Below are 22,211 nucleotides of genomic sequence, written 5' to 3' on the forward strand. Positions count from 1 at the left end.
TTGACCGTAGTCCTGATTATCTCTCCCTGTTTTATCACACACGGTTCAGGTGTCGTACAATCAGTCAGCAGGTTGTTCATTAATGACACAAAAAGTCTCCAAGAAAATTATTTATTGATGATAAAATGACACGTAGCTCCTTTAAGTCGTATAAAGACACCTGATGGATTCACTTTTTCATCAACAACTCCAACACTTCTGATTGATTGATTGATTGATGTCTTTGGTGCATGAGTCGGTGTGCAAATATATTTGTGCGTACATGTGCTTGTGCTTGTTTTTAGTGTAAAGCTAAATAAGAAGGTTTTAATTGAATCTTAAGGTAAGCATAAAGGTTTTCTATGACTTCAGTACAAGAGTTATGGCTTTTTAAATTGCTAATACTGTTGGCTGGATCTTCATCTTAACACTTGAAGGGTAGCCAAGTAAAAGTAAAGCTAGGATTAAGGGTTTATTAATGGAGAACAGGCGAAGTGAAGCTGTGATGGGAAGCTTTGTTAAAGAGTTTAAGGTTTAGTCAAAAATAGAGTAAGAAAAGAAGAGTTTGTTTTTACAGTATTGTTTAACATAATTAAGGTAAAGGTTTGTGTTAAGGGGATATTAAGGGTTACAGGATAAAGGGTTTTCTATATACAGTGCAAAAAGAAGACTTAACTGTGGTAGAAAAACAAGTTAATTTAAGTGAAATGAAGTTTGTGTAAAGGGTTAAGTTAAGGTTCGTCACTTATTCAAAGGGCAGTTAGAGTTAGGTGTCAGTACAGTACAGTACTCAAGTAAATGTACTTAGTTACATTCCACCACTGGGAATACGTCACACAAGCTAATACTGTTGGGATAGTCGGGATGGACCGTTGGCTTTAGGGTTAAGGGTAGATTTAGGTTGAGGTCAGCAGAGTCCTCCAGCTTTAATCTGCAAGACGTCACACAGTCCAGGACGCTTCTGGAGAACCTGAGAGACAAAACACACACACACACACACACACACACACACACACACACACTGTTAGTAAACCAGTCATAATAATAATAATACTACTACTACTAATAATAATAATAATAATAATAATAATAATAATAATAATAATAATAATAATAATAATTCATACTGGTAGTCTGAGTTTAAGTTGTCCTCCATATTTTAAAGTCTTAACTTAACATTTAATCATCCATGTTTGTAGTCACACCGTAGGGAACGAGACACCGTAGGGAACGAGACACTGTAGGGAACAAGACATCGTAGGGAACGAGAAAGTGCCGGTGTTACACCGTAGGTAACGAGAAACTGTAGGGAACAGGACACCGTAGGGAACGAGACACCGCAGGGAACGAGACACCGTAGGGAACAGGACACCGTAGGGAACGAGACACCGCAGGGAACGAGACACCGCAGGGAACGGTACACCGTAGGGAACAGGACACCGTAGGGAACAAGAAACCGCAGGGAACGAGACACCGTAGGGAACAGGACACCGTAGGGAACGAGACACCGCAGGGAACGAGACACCGCAGGGAACGGTACACCGTAGGGAACCAGACACCGTAGGGAACGAGAGAGTGCCAGTGTTACACCGTAGGGAACAAGAAACCGTAGGGAACAAGAAACCGTAGGGAACAAGACACCGTAGGGAACGAGACATCGTAGGGAACCAGACATCGTAGGGAACCAGACATCGTAGGGAACCAGACACCGTAGGGAACAAGAAACCGTAGGGAACGAGAGAGTGCCAGTGTTACACCGTAGGGAACAAGAAACCGTAGGGAACAAGACACCGTAGGGAACGAGACATTGTAGGGAACGAGACATCGTAGGGAACCAGACATCGTAGGGAACCAGACACCGTAGGGAACAAGAAACCGTAGGGAACGAGAGAGTGCCAGTGTTACACCGTAGGGAACAAGAAACCGTAGGGAACAAGACACCGTAGGGAACGAGACATCGTAGGGAACCAGACATCGTAGGGAACCAGACACCGTAGGGAACCAGACACCGTAGGGAACGAGACATCGTAGGGAACGAGACATCGTAGGGAACCAGACATCGTAGGGAACCAGACACCGTAGGGAACAAGAAACCGTAGGGAACGAGAGAGTGCCAGTGTTACACCGTAGGGAACAAGAAACCGTAGGGAACGAGACATCGTAGGGAACGAGACATCGTAGGGAACCAGACATCGTAGGGAACCAGACACCGTAGGGAACGAGACATCGTAGGGAACGAGACACCGTAGGGAACGAGACATCGTAGGGAACCAGACACCGTAGGGATCGAGAGAGTGCCGGTGTTACACCGTAGGGAACGTTGCTATGGTTACCTGCAGTTTAATGTACCTTTGTCTCTGAGTAAGAACGGTGGTCAACCTGTTGACCTGAACTATGATGAGGACGAGGTGTCCACATGACTGGTTTTAACCGGCCAATCAGAGAGCAGGATCTAACTTGTTTTTATTGTTTTCTTTTCTTTTATTTACTCACCTTCAGCGTGTTGAGAATTTCACCAAACAGATGTTGAGCTTCCTGAGAGTCCGGCTCCTCAAAGTAATCCGAAGCAGCGACCTCGACAATGATGGATCTGATGTTATCACACATACCTGCAGAGACACGTTTAGATATATATATATATATATATATATTAATAATAATAATAAGTGTGTGTTCAGAGGACGGCTGCTGTGTCTCACTGTGGAGGTGCAGGATGGCCTGACCGCTGACGGGCGTGTGAGTCAGGATCAGCGTCTCCAGACTCTTCAGTCCGGCTCTACACAGCTCTGTCGCCGCCTGCAGGCCGAGGTCGGTAATACGCTCCAACTCCAACACCTGCAGGTGAGCACAGGTACGCACTGCACACACACACACACACACACACACACACACACACACACACACACACACACACATATTCAACTTATTATATATTTGCACCAAAAGGTCTAAAAACAACTTATTTTCCACTCACCCAAAGCGACCAATCCCTGAGTCCCACAGCCGGCCCCGCCCACACTGAGCGAGCGGAGGTGCGGCCAGCATCGACCAATCGTCTGCAGGCAGCGGTTTCCAAAGCGAGTGGGTTGTTGGCTGAAGGAGAGAAAGACGGAGATGGACGAGTATAAAGGTGATAGTTGTGTTTTAAAATTCAACCTGGACGAACTCTTCACGTGTCTCTACTGACCAGGGGTCAGCCGGCGCCACCTGCAGGCTGCTGATGTTCCTGCAGCCTGCACCCAGGGCCCAGAGAACCTCATGACCGAGAGGATCTGATGAGCTCCTGCAGACAGACAGGTAAAGAGACAGGTAAACAGACAGACAGGTAAACAGATAGACAGGTAAACAGACAGGTAAACAAACAGACAGGTAGACAGTCAGACAGGTAAACAGACAGGTAAATAGACAGACAGGTAAACAGACAGAAAGGTAAACAGTCAGGTAAACAAACAGGTAAACAGTCGAACAGGTAAGCAGACAGACAAGTAGACAGTCAGACAGGTAAACAGACAGACAGGTAGACAGACAGGTAAACAGACAGACAAGTAGACAGACAGACAGGTAAACAGACATGTGAACAGACAGGTAGACAGTCAGATAGGTAGACAGACAGACAGGTAGACAGACAGACAGGTGAACAGTCAGACAGGTAGACAGACAGACAGGTAGACAGACAGACAGGTGAACAGTCAGACAGGTAGACAGACAGACAGGTAAACAGACATGTGAACAGACAGACAGGTAAACAGTCAGACAGGTAGACAGTCAGACAGGTAGACAGACAGACAGGTGAACAGTCAGACAGGTAGACAGACAGACAGGTAAACAGACATGTGAACAGACAGGTAGACAGTCAGATAGGTAGACAGACAGACAGGTAAACAGACAGACAGGTAAACAGTCAGACAGGTAGACAGTCAGACAGGTAGACAGACAGACAGGTAAACAGACATGTGAACAGACAGGTAGACAGTCAGATAGGTAGACAGACAGACAGGTAGACAGACAGACAGGTAAACAGATAGATAGGAAGACAGTCAGACAGGTAGACAGTCACCTGTATGTGAGTGTCTGCAGGTTCCTGCTGTAGCAGCTGGCGAGCCACAGCGTCCTGTCGGTGAGGATGTGAGGACACTGAGAGACAGACAGGTGGAGCAGACTCCCCCCCGCTGACCTCAGCAGGGCCTCCACCCCCGGCTCCACGCTGCCTCTGAGACAGAAGACACACCCAGGTCAACTACACTACCCACAATGCACCCTGTTCATTCACGCTTCCAGCTACATTCTCATGTCCTCCTGTTATCTCTTCTGTTCCGTTTCGACCAATCAGACGACAGCTGGACTCAAATTAGATGCTGTTACCACGGCAACGTCAACCTTTTTCACTTTAACATAAGATAAGAAAGTCTTTAACATTTTTAACTCCTGAGCGTTAATCCCTAAGAGCTGTGTGTGTGTGAGAGAGCTTGTATTGCTGTCTTTGTGAGGACCGGTTTCAGTTTTAAACCTTCGTTGTGAGGACATTTTGGCCCGGTCCTCGCCACTACCGCGGACTGCTTGAAGGTTTTAAGGTTCCGGTTAGAACGCGGTTTGGGTGAGGGTGACGGTGAGGATTGGGGGTCTGGCATTTATGGTTACGGTTCGGGGTTGGGAATGCATTATGTGAAAAGGGGGACCTCACATGTATAGACAGACAAACATGTGTGTGTGTTACCGTGTGTTGTCGTGGTAATCCTCCCGCGGCTCGTCGGCTCGTCTGCTTCGAGGCTTCAGGTTGTTCAGAACCACGGACTGAGTCTGAGTACACCACTGAGACAGAGTGGTCAGGAACTACAAACAAAGAAACACACTCAATGTGGATTCATCCGCCGCTGAAAATAGTCCCTAAATAAACAGACTATTTCCTCTCGTCTGTTTCATAAAAGCTGTTTTAGGAAAGTTCTGAACTTTGAACTTGAAAAAAAAAATTAAACTAGATATTTGTAAAGTAACAAATAACTAGTTTAACATGGTCCTAATGCAAGAAGTACTTGTACCCACAAATTCATTCATTCATTCATGTCTCTTAATTTGGAGTGGAATTAGCGAGCTAAGCTGGCTAAGTAGTAGGGTCTATATGTAACAGTCTGATGACGATAACATTTCCGATGACATGATGAAGATGAAGACGGCTCCTCTACCTCGTCCGAGACTCTGGCGTTCTCCAGCCGGAGGCGAGTCCAAACCGCCGGGTGCCTGGCGACAAACCGCCAATCGGAGCAGACCTCGGCCGCGCGCAGCAGGGAGCGCACGTCCAAATACGGAAACACGCAGAAAAGCCCCGCCCTCAGCCTCAAGGTGTCCGCCCCCAGCTGTCTGTCGCCGTGACGACGGGAGGGCTTGGAGCGGAGGGAGGAGGAGGGGGCTTCTGCAGGAAGAGGAAACGGAAGAGAGAAAAGAAAAGCCTGGCTTTTATTGTGAAGAAGCCACAGGAAGTGTTCGCAACAACCAGCCAGAACGAAGAAGAAGAAGAACGGTTTACCTGAACCAGGTGTGTGCGTCCTGGCGAAGACAAGTCTCCTCATCTCAGCGCTGCTCCAGAATCCCTCCTCCTCTGCTTCCTCTTCATCCTCTTCTTCTTCTTCTTCTTCTTCCTCCTCCTCCTCTTCTTCAGTGCTGTAGTGGCGACGGTGTCTTTCGCTCCACGTTCTCCCACTTCCTCCCTCCCCGACCCTGGAAACACAGGAGAACAATAATATTAATAATAATAATACAATAATAGAAAAATAAATAGAAAAATAAAAACTATAACAAAATAGAACTAAAATAAATCAAAATAATAATAAATCAAAAATAATATATAAATAAACAATAATAATAATAAAATAGAAAAAAATAAAAAGTATAATACAATACAAATTCTAATAAATTAAGATAAAAAATACATAAAATCATAATAATCTAAATTTTAATAAATTGAAATAAAAAATACATTAAAAATAAATAAATAAGCAATAATAATAATAAAAATAAAATATAAAAATAATAACTATAATGGAATAAAATTAATTTAAATAATAATTATATTAAAATAATAAATACATTAACAACAGCAGCAATAATAATATAAATTAATAGAAAAATAAAAATAAGATAAATAAAAATAAAAATACATAAAAGAATAATAAACAATTATAATAATAAAATAGAAAAATTAAAACTACAATAAAATTATAAAAGATTTAAAATACAAAATACATTGAAAATACTAACTAAATAAATAAACAATAATAATAATAAAAAAGAGAAATAAGTAGAAAAATTAAAACTATAATCAAACAAAATTATAATAAATTATTTTACTTTAATTATTAATTATTATTATTATACATTAAAAAATAATATATGAAAAAAATAATAATGATACACTAATCTAACCCTGGAAACACAGGACGAGAAGAAGAAGAAGAAGAAGAGCGTAATAACTACATTTTTATTGGACATCATGGATCAAGTCCATGAATGGATGTCCTCCATTCAGTGTAAATATTCACCAGCAGGTCTCTAACGTACCACAGTCCGTCTGTCCTCCCGTCTCGCCGAGTCCAGGGTGAAGCGTAGTGATGGGAGTGAGGGAGGCCCAGCCCCCCCTCGCCATCCCACCCCCCTGAACCCAGAGACAAGGTCCTCATCTGACCAGTCAGTCCACTGGGGGACAGAGAGAGGACGCATCAGAGAGTAGCTTCAGCTGTTTGAAACCATAAAATATAACAAATACAATATAATAAATGTGCAATAACCAGCTGATGCTTGTGATGCGTTCAGGTACCTGTAGGGATGGTGGCTGTACAGCTGCTCTCCCAGTCTGTAGGAGCCCGAGACGCTGTAACTCCTCTGGAGGACGACCGACAACAACGAGGACGAGAGAGTAGAGTTTATGTCAGTTTAGACAATCACATTTATTTCACATCACAAACATTTTCTGAATCCTATCATCAGGTTTTTATTAAATCATGCTTTTTATTGTTTCCTTAAGAAAGTCACTACAATAACGTAAGTCAGTCGTCAACAAGGAAGAAGGAAAAAAATTATAATAATCATAATAAAGTAGAAAAATAAAAACTATAATAAAATAAAAATTATAATAAATGAAAATAAAAATTAATTTAATAATAATAGTGAGAAGAAGAAAAAATAAGCAAATAAATAGAAAAATAAAAACTATAATAGAATAGAAATTATAATAAATTAAAATACGAAATAAATACGAAATAATTATAAAATAGAAAAATAAAATAACAACTATAATAAAATAAAGATGAATTTACATAAAAAATACTTTAAAAATAATAAATAACAATAATATTAATAATAATAATAGAAAAATACAAATAATAAATATAATAAATCAAAATAAAATACATACAAAATAATAAATAAAGAATTATAATAAAATAGAAAAATAAAAATAAAAAATACAATAAAATTATAATAAAAAATACATTGCAAAATACTAACTAACTAAATAAACAATAATAATAATAATAATAATAATAATAATAATAAAATAGACAAAAACTACAATAAAATAAAATTCTAATAAATCATAATACATACAAATAATATATGAATAAACAAGAATGATAATAAAATAGAACAAATAAAAAGTATAATAAATTAAAATGAAAAAATACATAAAATAATAATGATAATGATAAATTATAAAATAAAAAATAAATGAATAAAATAAATTCACACAACAGATTCTCATCTCATCAGTTTTTAGACCTCGCAGAGATTTGAATTTAGTTATGGTTGGACAAAATACATATGCAGCTTGCATGTTCTCATTTGATCAGTTAGTTGTGCACAAATATTTATCCTTCATTTGTTTTTATTAATTAATGCAAACATTTCTTTATATTAATATTATACAGAACATTTGAGTTTTTCTCACCCGGTTGCCGATGGTCCCCTCCTGCATCTTGTCTGCGATGATGTCATCGGCGCTGCCGTCCAGACTGCGTCCCCCTCGGCCCGCTACAGGTGTGTATCCCTCGGTGAGTGTGTACGCGTTGTCGTCGTCGTCGTCATGGTGATGTGTGTAGTGGTTGTGATGTGTGTGTGAGCGCAGCAGCAGTAACTGTCTCTCAGCTCGGTCAGCTCGATCCAACAACGTCTCGATGAACACCTGAAACAAATTAATAATAATAATAATAATAATAATAATAATAATAATAATAATAATAATAAAATAAAATAAAAATAAAAATAAATTAATATATTGTATAAAATAAATATTATAATAAATTAAATTGTTTAATTTATGAATACAAATAAATGAATAAATAATAATATTTTATAATAATAATAAATCAATTAATAAAATATATTCCCACACCAGATTCCCAGCACCTACTCATATCCCCAAAAGAGTAAATAAAACAAAATATAAAAATATAAAAATAAAATGAATATAATTAAATAAAATATTAAAACAAAATTAATTAACAACAAAACTGTTCAAGAGATAATATTATATATATTGTTTATCCACTTCAACTACAAAACCTGCGCACAATATCTCCTAGAGTCGAGTTGCATCTCCAGAAGAGGCCGAACAAAATGTGTGTTTCTTAATAAAATTCCTCAGAAACCAAATAATCCCTTCAGCGGAGGCGACAACAGAAGATCTTCGGCGTCTCACCTGCAGTCTGGATTTGGCCTCGGCCTCTTTCTCTGCAGTCTCCCTCAGAAAACACTCGACGTCCACCATCTCCCTGAAACACACAAAATACAGCCCCAGAAATAGGATTTAATGCGAGGCTTAATATCTATACGAGTATCGTTGCTTCGTCGACCCCCGAACAGAGCTTTAGATGTTTTAATTAAATACATTAAACACAACCATGTGTAGAGATCTGCAGACTCATGAAGCCACACACACACAACACACAACACACACAACACACAACACAACACACAACACACAACACACACCCCGAGGGCTGCTGTCGTCTTCCATTTATCACCACAGCTGAGTGTGTGTGTGTGTGTGTGTGTGTGTGTGTGTGTGTGTGCACAGTGATGCAGACTAACATGGCGTGTCCTCCGTCTCTGCATCATGTTGTTGTACTCACTTCATTAAGAGCAGACAGAAGATCATTATATATATCAAATAAAAGATAATACACTGTCTAATATTAATGGATTTCACCGCTGTTATTATTATATTTGGGGGACAATCCCATAATGTTTTGAAGGATGTAAATAGGAAGTACGAGGTTATTCAGTTTTTTTTAGCCTATATTTGAAATTGTCTATGTTAAAGTATGCCAAATGATCTATTATCAGCTCCTGTCTGCAGTGAACTCATGGATGTAGAGAGAACTATCACTGGATTACTGTGATGCTGAAGAAAACTTAAAAACGTGATAAATCTCAGGCAAGTTCTGCAGCTATAGTCTTTGTATTCAAAGCGTCGTAGAATACATTCAGTTGCATCATTGTCTATAGGACCTTGGTTTTAATGGTGATCTTGCCTTTGAAATAAAGGTTTTATGCTAGACGAGGATAAAAAAATCTTATTTTTTCCTTTATTGCATCTCCATTGTAATCACCATGGTGATATAGTTTAGTTTATTTTCAATTTATTCATATTTCTGAGATTCTAACCTTTCCAAAGAGACTAGAGAAGACCTAAATATACACGTTTTTAAGAGGTTAGTCTTCGAGTATCGACTCAGCTCGATTCAATCGAGGTGGAACCAGAAAAGTACCAGATACGACCCACAACGTTTACGAATGTCTAACGAACTGAACCGGACTGAAAAGCTGCAGATTCAGAGGTTCAGACGGATACTGACTGTTGTCGTTCACTCAGTTCTTTCTCTTTTCCTTCCAGATCGTTCTTTAGTCGCTCCATCATCTCCACGGCAGCAGAGACCTGACGGAGTAAAACAAAAATAAAACATCCAGAAAAATCAAGTTAAAAGTAAAACTACTAATTTCTTTATGTTTTTCTACATGAATGTTGGTATCATGTCCCAGCTGCTGCACCCACCTGTCTGGACAGGTACGTCGCCCTCTCCTCCACTTCCTGTTTCTCACTCTTCAGCCGCTCGCCGCCCCGCCTCTCCCGCTCTAGCTCCGCCTCCCTCCTCTGTAGCTCCGCCTTCAGCCGGCCCACGCGGCGATTCACCCGCTCCTCCACCTCCGCAAACGTTCGGGCGATTTTCCGATCCAGCCCCAGCCCGAGTCTCTCCTCCAGCCCGATGCCCAGCGACAACCCGAACTCCAGGCCCAGCTGGACCCCGACCCCGACCCCGACCCCGACCCCGACCCGGCCCAGGTTCTGCCCGGGGTACGGCTCCAGAGAGCCGGGGAGGGCCAGAGCGGTGGAGGGGTCCTCTGGATGTTCCGCAGAAGACGGGAGAGCGCGATCCGAAGGGCCGAACATTTCCTTGAGCAATCGGACGGAGGCCGCCGACGAGGCCAGATCGAGGCAGGCCAGCGGCAGGGGGAGGCCGGGAGCCTCCATGCCCAGAGAGGAGCTCTGTCTCTGGGGGACAGCTTGGCCGGGGAACGGGAGCAGAGCACCAGATCTGGAGCTTCTGACCCGAGCCTGAAATGTGAGATGTAAGAGAAGTAATAACTAATAATAATATTGATAATTATTAGTTATTAAAGCCGGCTGGTCAGAGCAGCTTTTAACATTTTGCAGACATTTTTAGTTTTCAAGAAAAAATGCCAAATTTTTCTTATTTCAAAATAGATCATATTTTATCACCTTTTTATTGGTGCAAAAATAAAAACAGCAGTGACTTTACAAGTAGTACAACAATAATAAGAACAGGAGAGAAATACCCAAGAAAAGACTGCTCAGAGCTGGACATGAGTCATAACGAACCAAACCAATATAACACAACCAAAAAAAAGATAAAATAATATTAATAATAATTCTAGCAATAACCTCCTAAATAAATAAAAATAATAATAATAACTAGGTGGTAATAATAAGGAAGGAGTTATAAATAAATAAACAAACAAACAAATAAATAAATAAATGAATAAATAAATAAATAAATAAATAAATAAATAAATAAATAAATGAATAAATAAGTAAATAAATAAATAAATAAATAAATAAATAAATAAATAAATAAATAAATAAATAAGAGTAGAAGATGAGGAGGGACCAGGCAATTTTTCACCATTTTGTTTTACTTAAGAAAACAAGGTGATGCTCACAGCTTGACTAGAGACATAACAAACAAAACAAAACAAAAGCAACATTAAAAAAAACAAGAAAACATCTATTCATAATATTCATAATAATTTTAATAAAAACCTCCTAAATAAATAAAATAAGAATAAGAATAATAAGAATAATGACAATAATAATAACTAGGTGGTAATAATAAAGAAGGATTTCAAAATAAATAAATAAATGAGTAGTTAGATATTTACATATAAGGTGACATTCAGAGCTTGACCTGAGATATAACAAACCAAACAAACCAAACCAAAAAAAGGATATAATAATTCTAGTAATAACCTCCTAAATAAATAATAATAATATTAAATAAATAATAATAATAACTACCTACTAATAATAAGGAAGGAATTAAAATAAATGAATAAATAAATAAATGTGTAGTTATATATTTAGAAGTGTCAGCTGTTGTAGTTTGTTTTTACAGACCAAAACAACGTTGTGTGAGTTACCTGCGACAGCACCAGCAGGGTCTCGTAGGTGTGTCGGCTGACCAGGTGAGCCCGGAGCTCAGGTACCGACGAGAACCGAGACTCGTCCCCACAGCGAGGACAGAAGTAGGGCAGCTCCGAGGAAGAGGAGGAGGAGGAGGAGGAGGAGGAAGACATGCTGCAGACCTGGAAGATAAAACAGGAAACGCTGCAGTAGAGAACTGACGGAACGCACTAAAACACACAATCCTGAAGAATGAATGAGTGAAATCTGGGTCAGTGTGTGTGTGTGTGTGTGTGTGTGTGTGTGATGTATAATTGATTTAGTGGAGATGAAGGTTTAATGAGTGAGATCTGAACATTAAAGCCGCTAAATGTGTTTATAATCGGAGTCCCACTAGACGGATGATGAGCCGGTCATGCCGATACGTGTTTGATTATAACACGCCTGTTAGACGTGACGTTAGTAGGTCATACGTGTGTGTTTGAGGCTAATCGCCAAGTGAAGCGTCCGACTGCGTCCTCCGGTCAACCCCGGGCATCCGGAGGAATTCTGATTCTGGATGGATGAGCAGGAAGAAAGAGATGTCTGGGCGTGGACTCGCTCTTTAATCTCTGTGTTTGGAACTAGAGATAGTCACAAGATCAACAAAACAACGCCGGCCTTTGTTTACGGCGTTTACCACCAGTACCAACAAATAGTTCGGGACGTAGTTCGCAGAACTACAAACTGTTTCTACTCTTTCTTTTGTTTGTTTTTTAACGGATTAAATGAGATATAACACGTTATCAGTGACGTTTAGAAGAGCTTGGAGGTTGTTTTTGTCACAGTCAGACAGAGGCCATGCTAGCAGTTTCCCTCTGTTTCCAGTCTTTGTGCTAAGCTAAGCTAGCCGGCTGCTTGGCTGTAGCTTCACAACTGGATCTCATGGAAAGACGTATAAATAACACGTTTCTGCATCTCTTGATGACACATTTTAGGCTTTTAGCGTGTCATTTAACGCCACGTCGTTACCGTGAAACAGTCACGTTTATGTTAAAACAACAAAATCACTTAGTTAGGTTTAGGAAAAACATCGTGGTTAGGTTTAAAATAAGTATGTAAACTAAATGAAATACATACGGAAACAAAGAAACGTAACTACGGAAAACATGTTAATGTGTTGGATCTTGAGGTCTCGGCTACTTTAAGCAAATCAGGGGGCGTCCGACGCGACTCGCCGCCTCTGGAAACTCCCGAGAAACATTTAAACTAACCGTTATCGATCTAAAATAAAGACAGATTCATCAATATGGATTATTTCTCTGTAGTCTGTCGCTCAGAGTTAGTGACGTAGAATGAAACAGGACTTTCAACCAGCAGCCCGCTGCTCGTGGCCATCTTGGTTGCAAATGGAACCAACATGGCGGCTCGTTTGGAAAATTTCTTATCACGAAAATAGTTCTATTTCTAAAATCTAGATAAGACAGATTCATCAACATGGATTATTGCTACATAAAATGTTTTCAGAAACACATTTCGGTGAACTATTTTATAAGAGAAGGAAGTTTCCTAACAAACCGCCATGTTGGTTCCGGTTTCAAAGCTGAGGATCAGCAGCCCACGAGGGGAAGCGTTCGTCCAATCAGGTGTCTAGTGGCGGCACATCGAGCGTCCGAAGCTGGGAAGCGAGGCGATAAAAAAACCGCCACTGTGGACACAAACTATTACAGATTACGGCGTCATCCCTACGCCGTTTGGTGCAACCGGGCAGAGAGTGGCGTCGATGTGAACATTTAAATATGTTCCTTTAACCGTCGTGGTGTCAGATCAAAGCTATGATGTCACGATAAAGTGTCTTTATTCACATTTATCCCGTCAATGACTACACATATTTCTATAATTAGGCTAATATTTCCTCTGTTTAGTGATTTCAAAGAGACAACTAAACATTTATTCAATTTACTGACAAACATCGGCTAAAAATAAATAAATGACTCGATAAATAAATAATTTATTTTTAAATGTGTGTAGTAATTTATGTATTTATGCATTTATTTATTTAGCTTTGTATGAATTCCCTTATTTATTTACTCTTCTGCTTTATTTTCCCTTTATTTGTTTATTTTTATTTCTTTATTTTGCATTTATTTGTATTCATTTATTCATGCATTTATTTATTTTATCTATTTTGCATTTTTGCCTTTCTGTAAATTATTCACATCAAACCAACAGAGTAAATTAATTAATTAAATGAGTGTTAACTGGATTATTTATGTGAGAGTTAATGAATAATAGTAATATTGTAGTAAATAACTTGAGTCTCACCTGATCAGTCGGTGATATGTCGGTGCTTCATCTGCAGACCATAATAATAATCCGTTGCCATGGTTTCATCTGATGAATTGATTCCGTCCTCGAGCTGCGGATCGATCAGTGGATCGATCAGTCCTCCGGATCTGAACCGGATCTGAACCGGACCCGGTGCAGCGACGGTCTGTGTGTGTGTGTGTGTGTGTGTGTGTGTGTGTGTGTGTGTGTGTGCAGCCACCGCGTGCTGTTGGTGACGTAGGCTGGAAGCCGCGTGACGTGTCGGTCCTGATGTGGAGGAGGAAGAGGAAGAGGAGGTTTCACTTCGGTAAAAGTACTAATTAGATTTAGCATCAAAATGTACCAAAAGAACTCTTTATTATATTATATTATGTTATATTATATTATATTATGTTATATTATATTATATTATATTATATTATATTATATTATATTATATTATATTATATTATGCTTTATTATATTATATTATATTATATTATGCTTTATTATATTATATTATATTATATTATATTATGCTTTATTATATTATATTATATTATATTATATTATATTATATTATGCTTTATTATATTATATTATATTATATTATGCTTTATTATATTATATTATATTATATTATATTATGCTTTATTATATTATATTATATTATATTATGTTATATTATATTATATTATGTTATATTATATTATATTATGCTTTATTATATTATATTATAGTATGTTATATTTATTTTTTTGTTTGTATCTTACTTGTTATACTTGCAAGGGATTGTTTATATTTGTATATTGTATATTGGTAGATTTTCAATTATTTTATTCTTATTTTATTTCATTCTAACGTTTTAATTATTCTATTGTTATTTTTTTACTGCTTATTTGCACTAAACGAACCGAAGCAAATTCCTACTGTATATATATACCTGATACACCTGTGCAATACATAAAGATTCTGATTCTGATAATAATAATAATAATAATAACAATAATAATTGTAGGAGCCAAATATTAAGAAAGGAGTAGTTGAATTCCTTATTATAAGAGAAACATTATGTTGATAGTAATTGGTATTTTTGCCCCATGTGGCCAACCACAGCATTGAATTGTTTATAAATTTGGCACCAGTTGATGCCGTCATCCTGATTTAGTATCAGCTGTGGAGAGCGCAGCTGTTTAAGGACGCCAAGAGCCGAAATAGTTTTTTAACGGGCTTTAATATAGTTTGTTCATTTCAATAAGACAAAGTTTAAGTTAATCTTTTTTCTTAGTTTGGGTTGCCGCGGCATATCCTGTTTTGGGTTGTTTGGGTTGGTTTATGTAGTTTAACACACACGCACACACACACACAAAGGCTGCAAAATCAATCATATGCATCCAATGACAGAAAGGACATCTAACCGTGAGTAAACCCATGAATGAGCGCAACTTTATTTCGTAGATGCCTTGTTGACACGTTTTCTTGGCGAAAGAAATATGGCTTAGAATAGAAATTAGAAGGAAGCCATAATAATAATAATAATAACAACAACAATTATAATAACAGTAATAATAACAATAACAATAATAATTATAATAATAATAATAATAAATAAAAGACACTTGTTAATTAACCTGTTGGAATAAGTATTCAGATCCTTTACTGCAGTAAAAGTATTTTCAAAACCTTACTGAAGTGAAAGTATGTAAGTGTTATCAGCTAAAGTAGTGATGTCAGTGTTTTATTATTATTATATCGGATGTTTCTGGATTAATATTACTGCATTAATGTGTACTGTTGGCTAGTTTAATACTCAAGTAAAGTACACATACCTCTACATTGTACTTTAGAGCAGTACTCGAGTAAATGTATTTCGTTACATTCCACCACAGAGCTCTGCTCGGTAGAGGAGTTGTAGTGCTGACTGGTGACAGCTGGAGGGAGCCAGCAGACAGTGGACAGCAGACAGCAGACAACAGACAGCAGCCAGGAGACGGGAGACAGGAGACAGGAGAGAGGAGACAGGAGAGAGGAGAGAGGAGACAGGAGACAGGAGAGAGGAGAGAGGAGAGAGGAAACAGGAGAGAGGAGAGAGGAGACAGGAGACAGGAGAGAGGAGAGAGGAGAGAGGAAACAGGAGACAGGAGGACCAGAGGTGTTTCTGTGTTACTGAATATCAGTATAATAGTCTGAGTCTGAACGTGAGGTCTGATGACCATAATGTAAATATAGAATAAAACCAGAATAATCCCATATATATGGAGGACGGAACCTGCTGAAAATAAACAAATAAATAAATAAATGACTCGATGAATAAATAAATATGTCATTAAATGTAGCAAAAATAGTGTAAAAATAAATGTAGCCATTAATTAATTGATCAAATGTGATATAAATTGATATTTCTGTTTTAATTTCCTTCTTTATTTATTTATCTTTGTATTAATGCCCTTATTTATTTAGTCTTCTGTTTAATTTCTCTTTTATCTACTTATGTATTTATTTTTATTATTTTATTGATTTATTTTTGCATTTATTATTTATTGATTTATTTTTGCATTTATTTTTTAATTATTTCATATTTATTTTTAAATGTGTGTAGTAATTTATGTATTTATGCATTTTTTTATTTAGCTCTGTATGAATTCCCTTATTTATTTACTCTTCTGTTTAATTTTCCCTTTTATTTATTTACGTATTTATTTTAATTCATTAATTCATGCATTTATTTTTTTATTTATTTGTTAATTTTTGCATTTTTTTAAACTATTCTTTTATTTTGCATTTATTTATTTATTTTTACATTTATTTTTTATATATTTACTTTTAAATGTGTGTAGTTATTTGTGCATTTATCTTTACATTTATTTTTTAGTCATTTATCTATTTTGCATTTATTTTTATTTATTCATTAATTTATTTATTAATTTTACACGTTTTATTCATTTACTTTTGCATTTATTTTTCGATTATTTCATATTTATTTATAAATGTGTGTAATATGTATTTATGCATTTATTTATTTTTGTTTTTTTAATTTTCCCTTTTATTTATTTATGTATTTATTTATCTATGCATTTATCTTTGATTTTCTTTTCCATGTATTTATGCATTTATTTTATGTTTATTTATTTACTTTTTCATTTATTTTTTAATTATTTCATATTAATTTTTAAATGTGTGTCGTTATGTATGTATTCATGTATTTTTATCTTTGTATGAATTCCCTTATTTATTTACTCTTCTGTTTAATTTTCCGTTTTATTTATTTATGTATTTATTTTCATTAATTTTAAAATGTATTTATTTTCCTAAATTTTTAAGTGTATTTATTTATTTATGCATTTAGTTTTTAATCATATTTCATGATATATTTATTCATTTATTTCTGCATTTTATTATTTATTTACTTTTGTATTCATTTTTTATGTGTGTTATTTATTTATTTATTCAGGATTTTCCCTTTTCCTAATTATATCCCCAAACTTATTAATTTCTGTATTCATATCTTTTTACATTTCTGCCTCATTATGTAAATTGTGTGCGTAGTTCATACAAATGTGGATTAATCCGTCACCACCTCCTCCTGTTAGTTTGTTTGTTTGATTAAAAACTACAGCAAGCGGCTGTAGTGTTTTTAGGGGATAAAAAACCGATATATATTATGGGATGTTGAGATGACTCACAGCAGCTTGTTGTGTGGTTACTTCACATGTGAAAAAAAATAAAAATAAAAGTCTTTTGTGCTGCTGTTGCCATGGCAACACGACCTTCACAGTTCATGAAACTGGACAAACTGTTAAAGTGACGGAACTAATGGGAACATCTGTTGCCTGGCAACAGCAGCCTGTTGAGAATGTCAGGACCATGATGAGGAGGATGATGAAGGATGATGATGAGGATGATGAAGGATGATGATGATGATGAAGGATGATGATGAGGATGAGGAGGACGATGAAGGAAACAGACCAGACCTGTCGTTGCTGTTTAGTTTTAGTTTATTCCATGCAGAACGAGGGAACAGGAACCTGCACAGCTTCAAAACCACCGGAGCTCCAACACGGAGCTCCAACCGGCACCGAACCAGCAGAATCATTCAGGATCCACCATCAGCTCATAGAAAAGTGACACCATGGCACATTTGATCCACCATAGCAATCTGGCTTCTTCTATATAAATATAATATAATATATATATATACACTCTCATAGTAAACACAGAGGTAGACAAACTATAAAAATAGAGATGTGGTACAAACAGAGATGTAAATATATAGAAAGAAGTCTGACATAAAAATATCTGAGTCGCAAAACAGGAAACAGAACCACGACATTCTGACGTCAACATTCAGTGTCCTCATGCAGGAAGTCAGTATTTTACAGGCCGGTCAGGACGGACTCCTTCTGGACAGACTCCGTCTGGTCTGGACGGACTCCTTTAACCAACAGTCTGAGCAACGTGGCGGTCCGAAGACCAGCCGGTCCGGGATCAGACCCGAACCCCGTCCTCGACCCCGATACAGGATCCAGAATCCTCTGAACACCTTTCACACCTGTACCCAGGCTCAAAGTCAGTGTGACGTCACATGGAAACGTCTCTATGACGTGCTTCCGGTTGACGGTTCAAATGCAGAAACTTCCCCTCTCTGGGAGCGCGTGCACGCTGCTTTAGACTCCAGGCGCGTTCAGAGCCAGCGAGTAGGCGGCCATCATCTGCGCACGCAGCTGCTGCTTGACGTGCACGCGCCCGTGCCTCTTCCTCTCGTCGCTGCGCGCGAACCGCTTGCCGCACACATCGCACGAGAAGGGCTTCTCCCCCGTGTGCGTGCGCGTGTGCGTGGTCAGGTGGTCGCTGCGGCTGAAGCTGCGCGCGCAGATCGTGCACTGGAAGGGCTTCTGGCCCGTGTGGATGCGCACGTGCCTGTTGAGCTCGTCTGAGCGCGAGAAGCGGCGCTCGCAGCCGTGCACGGTGCACGGGAACGGCTTCACCTTCAGCCCCCCCGCGCTCTTACCGGGAGCTCTCCGGCCTGCGCGTGACACTTTGGGGGCTCCTCCTGGCGCGTGCACGCTGCTGATGTTGACCATCGGGAACGCGCCCTGCAGGATGGAGGAGAGCAGGTGCGCGTCCAGGGTGGAGGGGGGGGGCTGCTCCGTCTTGATGACGTAGCTACCGGGATCTCCTCCGGTAACCGGAGCAGCAGCTAAGCTCTTCAGCCAGTCCTCAAGACCCAGCGGCTCCTGCTTCACCTCGCAGCCGGCCTTCAGCTCGCCCTGCCCGGCCTCGCAGCTCAGCAGAGAGTCGATGAAAGCAGCAACATCCACCTGTTGCTCCAGAGGCAGCAGAGAGTCCGCGCTGCCCGGGAACAGAGCATCACACCCGGCCACTGATGACTGAGCACACCCGCTGCTGCAGCCGGAGCTCACAAACTCACTCTTGATCACCACGGTGGGAGGTGGGGGGGTGCAGTCCGAGCTGGAAGCCCCGCATGATGGAGCTGCCCCGCATGATGGAGCTGCGGTGCAGAGCGGGCTGGAGGAGGATGCTGCAGCCGGGCAGGGTGCTGCAGAGGCCGGGCTGGACTCCTGCTCCATCTCGGTGCAGATCCCGACTATCTCTGTGATCATGTTGAGGATGGCGTCCGCGGTGCTGCTCAGACCTGCAGCCGGTAGCGGTACCGACTCCGGCTCCGTGAAGAAGCTGCCGGTGTAGCCGAGGGATGGAGAGAGCGTGTCCGAGGAGCAGTCACTGAAGTCCGAGAAGAAATCTGAGTCGGAGGCGTCAGTTCCAGGAGAGAACACTGAAGAGGAGGAAGAGGAGGAGGAGGAGGAGGAAGAGAGGGAGGAGGTGTTAATGTCATTGCATAATCTCTCATCAGTGGGCAGCTGAGTGAAGATGCAGCTGCAGACAGATGCTGCTGCAGTGATGCATTATGTTTGCAATAATCATGCACCAATAAAACACATTAACTAGATTGATCACAAATCATTATAGACATTAACGCACCTTGGCAGAAAGGTGAGCCCACGTCAGAGTCCGCTCCGTCGCTGGGGCTCGAGCCCACACTGTCCACCCACGCGCTGCACGCGTCCTCAAACTCCGACATGAAGCTGTCCTCGCGCTCCAGAAGCATCTTTATTGTATATATATTGTGTGTGTGTAAAGGCAGAACAGGTGGAAGATGGAGAGTCCAGGTATTAGTCCGTTAGTCCACTGGATGCTGAGGCTGCTCAGTGATGCTGAGGCTGAGGATACAGGAGATGCTGAGGATGCTGGTGGTGCTGATGATACTGATTCTCCCTCCGCTCCGCCGTCCCTTTTATACTCTCCGTCTCCTAGGTAACTCCCGGCCCGGCCTTATTGGTCCTCACCGGCGCGAGGGATTCCCCCCGCCGCGCGCATCGTAGCTGCCCAAACATGGTCCGCATCCGGCCGTGACGGCGGGTATCCCCGCACCATAAAAGGACAGGCGGGAGAGCGACGTCGACGTCGAGAGAGAAGGGGTTTCCTCCTTCACTGCGGCAACGGAGCGACACGGAGAGATTATACAAGCACGGGGTTCATGCAGGGATGAGATGCTGCTGCTGCACACCGGAGGATGCTTCAGAGGGGATGTTATTGATGCATTTATACAGAAATATGGAGCATTTATACAGAAATATGGAGCATCTATGCAGAAATATAGAGCATTTATGCAGAAATATGGAGCATTTATGCAGAAAAATTTAGCATTTATGCAGAAATATGGAGCATTTATGCAGAAAAATTTTGCATATATGGAGCATTTATGCAGAAAAATTGAGCATTTATGCAGAAATATGGAGCATTTATACAGAAATATGGAGCATTTATGCAGAAATATGAAGCATTTATACAGAAATATGGAGCATTTATGCAGAAATATGGAGCATTTATACAGAAATATGGAGCATTTATGCAGAAATATGGAACATTTATACAGAAATATGGAGCATTTATGCAGAAATATGGAGCATTTATACAGAAATATGGAGCATTTATGCAGAAATATGGAACATTTATACAGAAATATGGAACATTTATGGAGCATTTATGCAGAAATATGGAGCATTTATACAGAAATATGGAGCATTTATGCAGAAATATGGAACATTTATACAGAAATATGGAGCATTTATGCAGAAATATGGAGCATTTATACAGAAATATGGAGCATTTATGCAGAAATATGGAACATTTATACAGAAATATGGAACATTTATGGAGCATTTATGCAGAAATATGGAGCATTTATACAGAAATATGGAGCATTTATGCAGAAATATAGAGCATTTATGGAGCATTTATGCAGAAATATGGAGCATTTATACAGAAATATGGAGCATTTATGCAGAAATATGGAGCATTTATGCAGAAATATTATGCATTTATACAGAAATATTATGCATTTATAAAGTAATATGGAGCATTTATACAGTAATATGGAGCATTTATGGAGCATTTATGCAGAAATATGGAGCATTTATACAGTAAAATGGAGCATTTATGGAGCATTTATAAAGAAATATGGAGCATTTATAAAGAAATATGGAGCATTTATACCCCAAAAAACTTCATCTTTCAGTCGTTCTCATCATTCCTGTCATTTCTTTACAGAAAGATGCAACAGTTGGTCTCAACACGTTCGCTCCTCACCTGTTGGAGTTTTGTTGATGTTAAATGACATAATAAATATAATAAATGTGCTTTACACAGTAAAAGAGGAAGAAAAGTGTCACAGAATGGTTCACCAGCAGATTGTGGATCAGAACGATGATGAGCAGAAGCTGCTGGGTTGTTGTTGTTGTTTGGCAGCCAGTCATCCTGTTATACTCATAAATAAACAGATATTATGGTATTTATAACCAGGCACATGCTGTAGGCTGGTAATGTAATCCTAATGTAGTGTTATGTAGTGGTAATGTAGTCTTATGTGGTGTTATGTAGTGGTAATGTAGTGTTATGTGGTGTTATGTGGTGTTATGTAGTGGTAATGTAGTGTTATGTGGTGTTATGTAGTGGTAATGTAGTCTTATGTAGTGGTAATGTAGTGGTAATGTAGTGTTATGTGGTGTTATGTAGTGGTAATGTAGTGTTATGTGGTGTTATGTAGTAGTAATGTAGTGTTATGTAGTGGTAATGTAGTCTTATGTGGTGTTATGTAGTGGTAATGTAGTGTTATGTGGTGTTATGTAGTAGTAATGTGGTGTTATGTGGTGTTATGTAGTAGTAATGTAGTGTTTAT

At 39.2% G+C, this 22,211-nt stretch overlaps 2 protein-coding genes across 2 annotated transcripts; both read right to left on the bottom strand.

Annotated features, from left to right (window-relative positions):
* Nucleotides 1-97: 97 nt before the first annotated feature.
* LOC141760809 (F-box only protein 41-like) lies at nt 98-14,204 on the bottom strand. Its single transcript, XM_074623890.1, has 17 exons — nt 13,973-14,204; nt 11,686-11,850; nt 10,022-10,582; nt 9,825-9,904; nt 8,666-8,738; nt 7,916-8,149; nt 6,788-6,852; nt 6,532-6,666; nt 5,501-5,691; nt 5,160-5,386; nt 4,694-4,809; nt 4,037-4,189; nt 3,167-3,262; nt 2,954-3,072; nt 2,679-2,837; nt 2,473-2,588; nt 98-949 (listed from the first exon to the last, which is right to left on the bottom strand). Exons 2-17 carry the CDS (start codon nt 11,839-11,841, stop codon nt 887-889), a joined length of 2,544 nt encoding a protein of 847 aa, XP_074479991.1. The 5' UTR covers nt 11,842-11,850; nt 13,973-14,204; the 3' UTR covers nt 98-886.
* A 4,277-nt stretch (nt 14,205-18,481) lies between these two features.
* Nucleotides 18,482-20,502, bottom strand: LOC141760667 (uncharacterized). Its single transcript, XM_074623689.1, has 2 exons — nt 19,955-20,502; nt 18,482-19,748 (listed from the first exon to the last, which is right to left on the bottom strand). The coding sequence occupies exons 1-2, from the start codon at nt 20,079-20,081 to the stop codon at nt 18,619-18,621; spliced, it is 1,257 nt and encodes a 418-aa protein (XP_074479790.1). The 5' UTR covers nt 20,082-20,502; the 3' UTR covers nt 18,482-18,618.
* Nucleotides 20,503-22,211: the final 1,709 nt, after the last annotated feature.

This window comes from Sebastes fasciatus, chromosome 22 (assembly GCF_043250625.1).
Source record: "Sebastes fasciatus isolate fSebFas1 chromosome 22, fSebFas1.pri, whole genome shotgun sequence".
NCBI classification, from domain to species: domain Eukaryota; kingdom Metazoa; phylum Chordata; class Actinopteri; order Perciformes; family Sebastidae; genus Sebastes; species Sebastes fasciatus.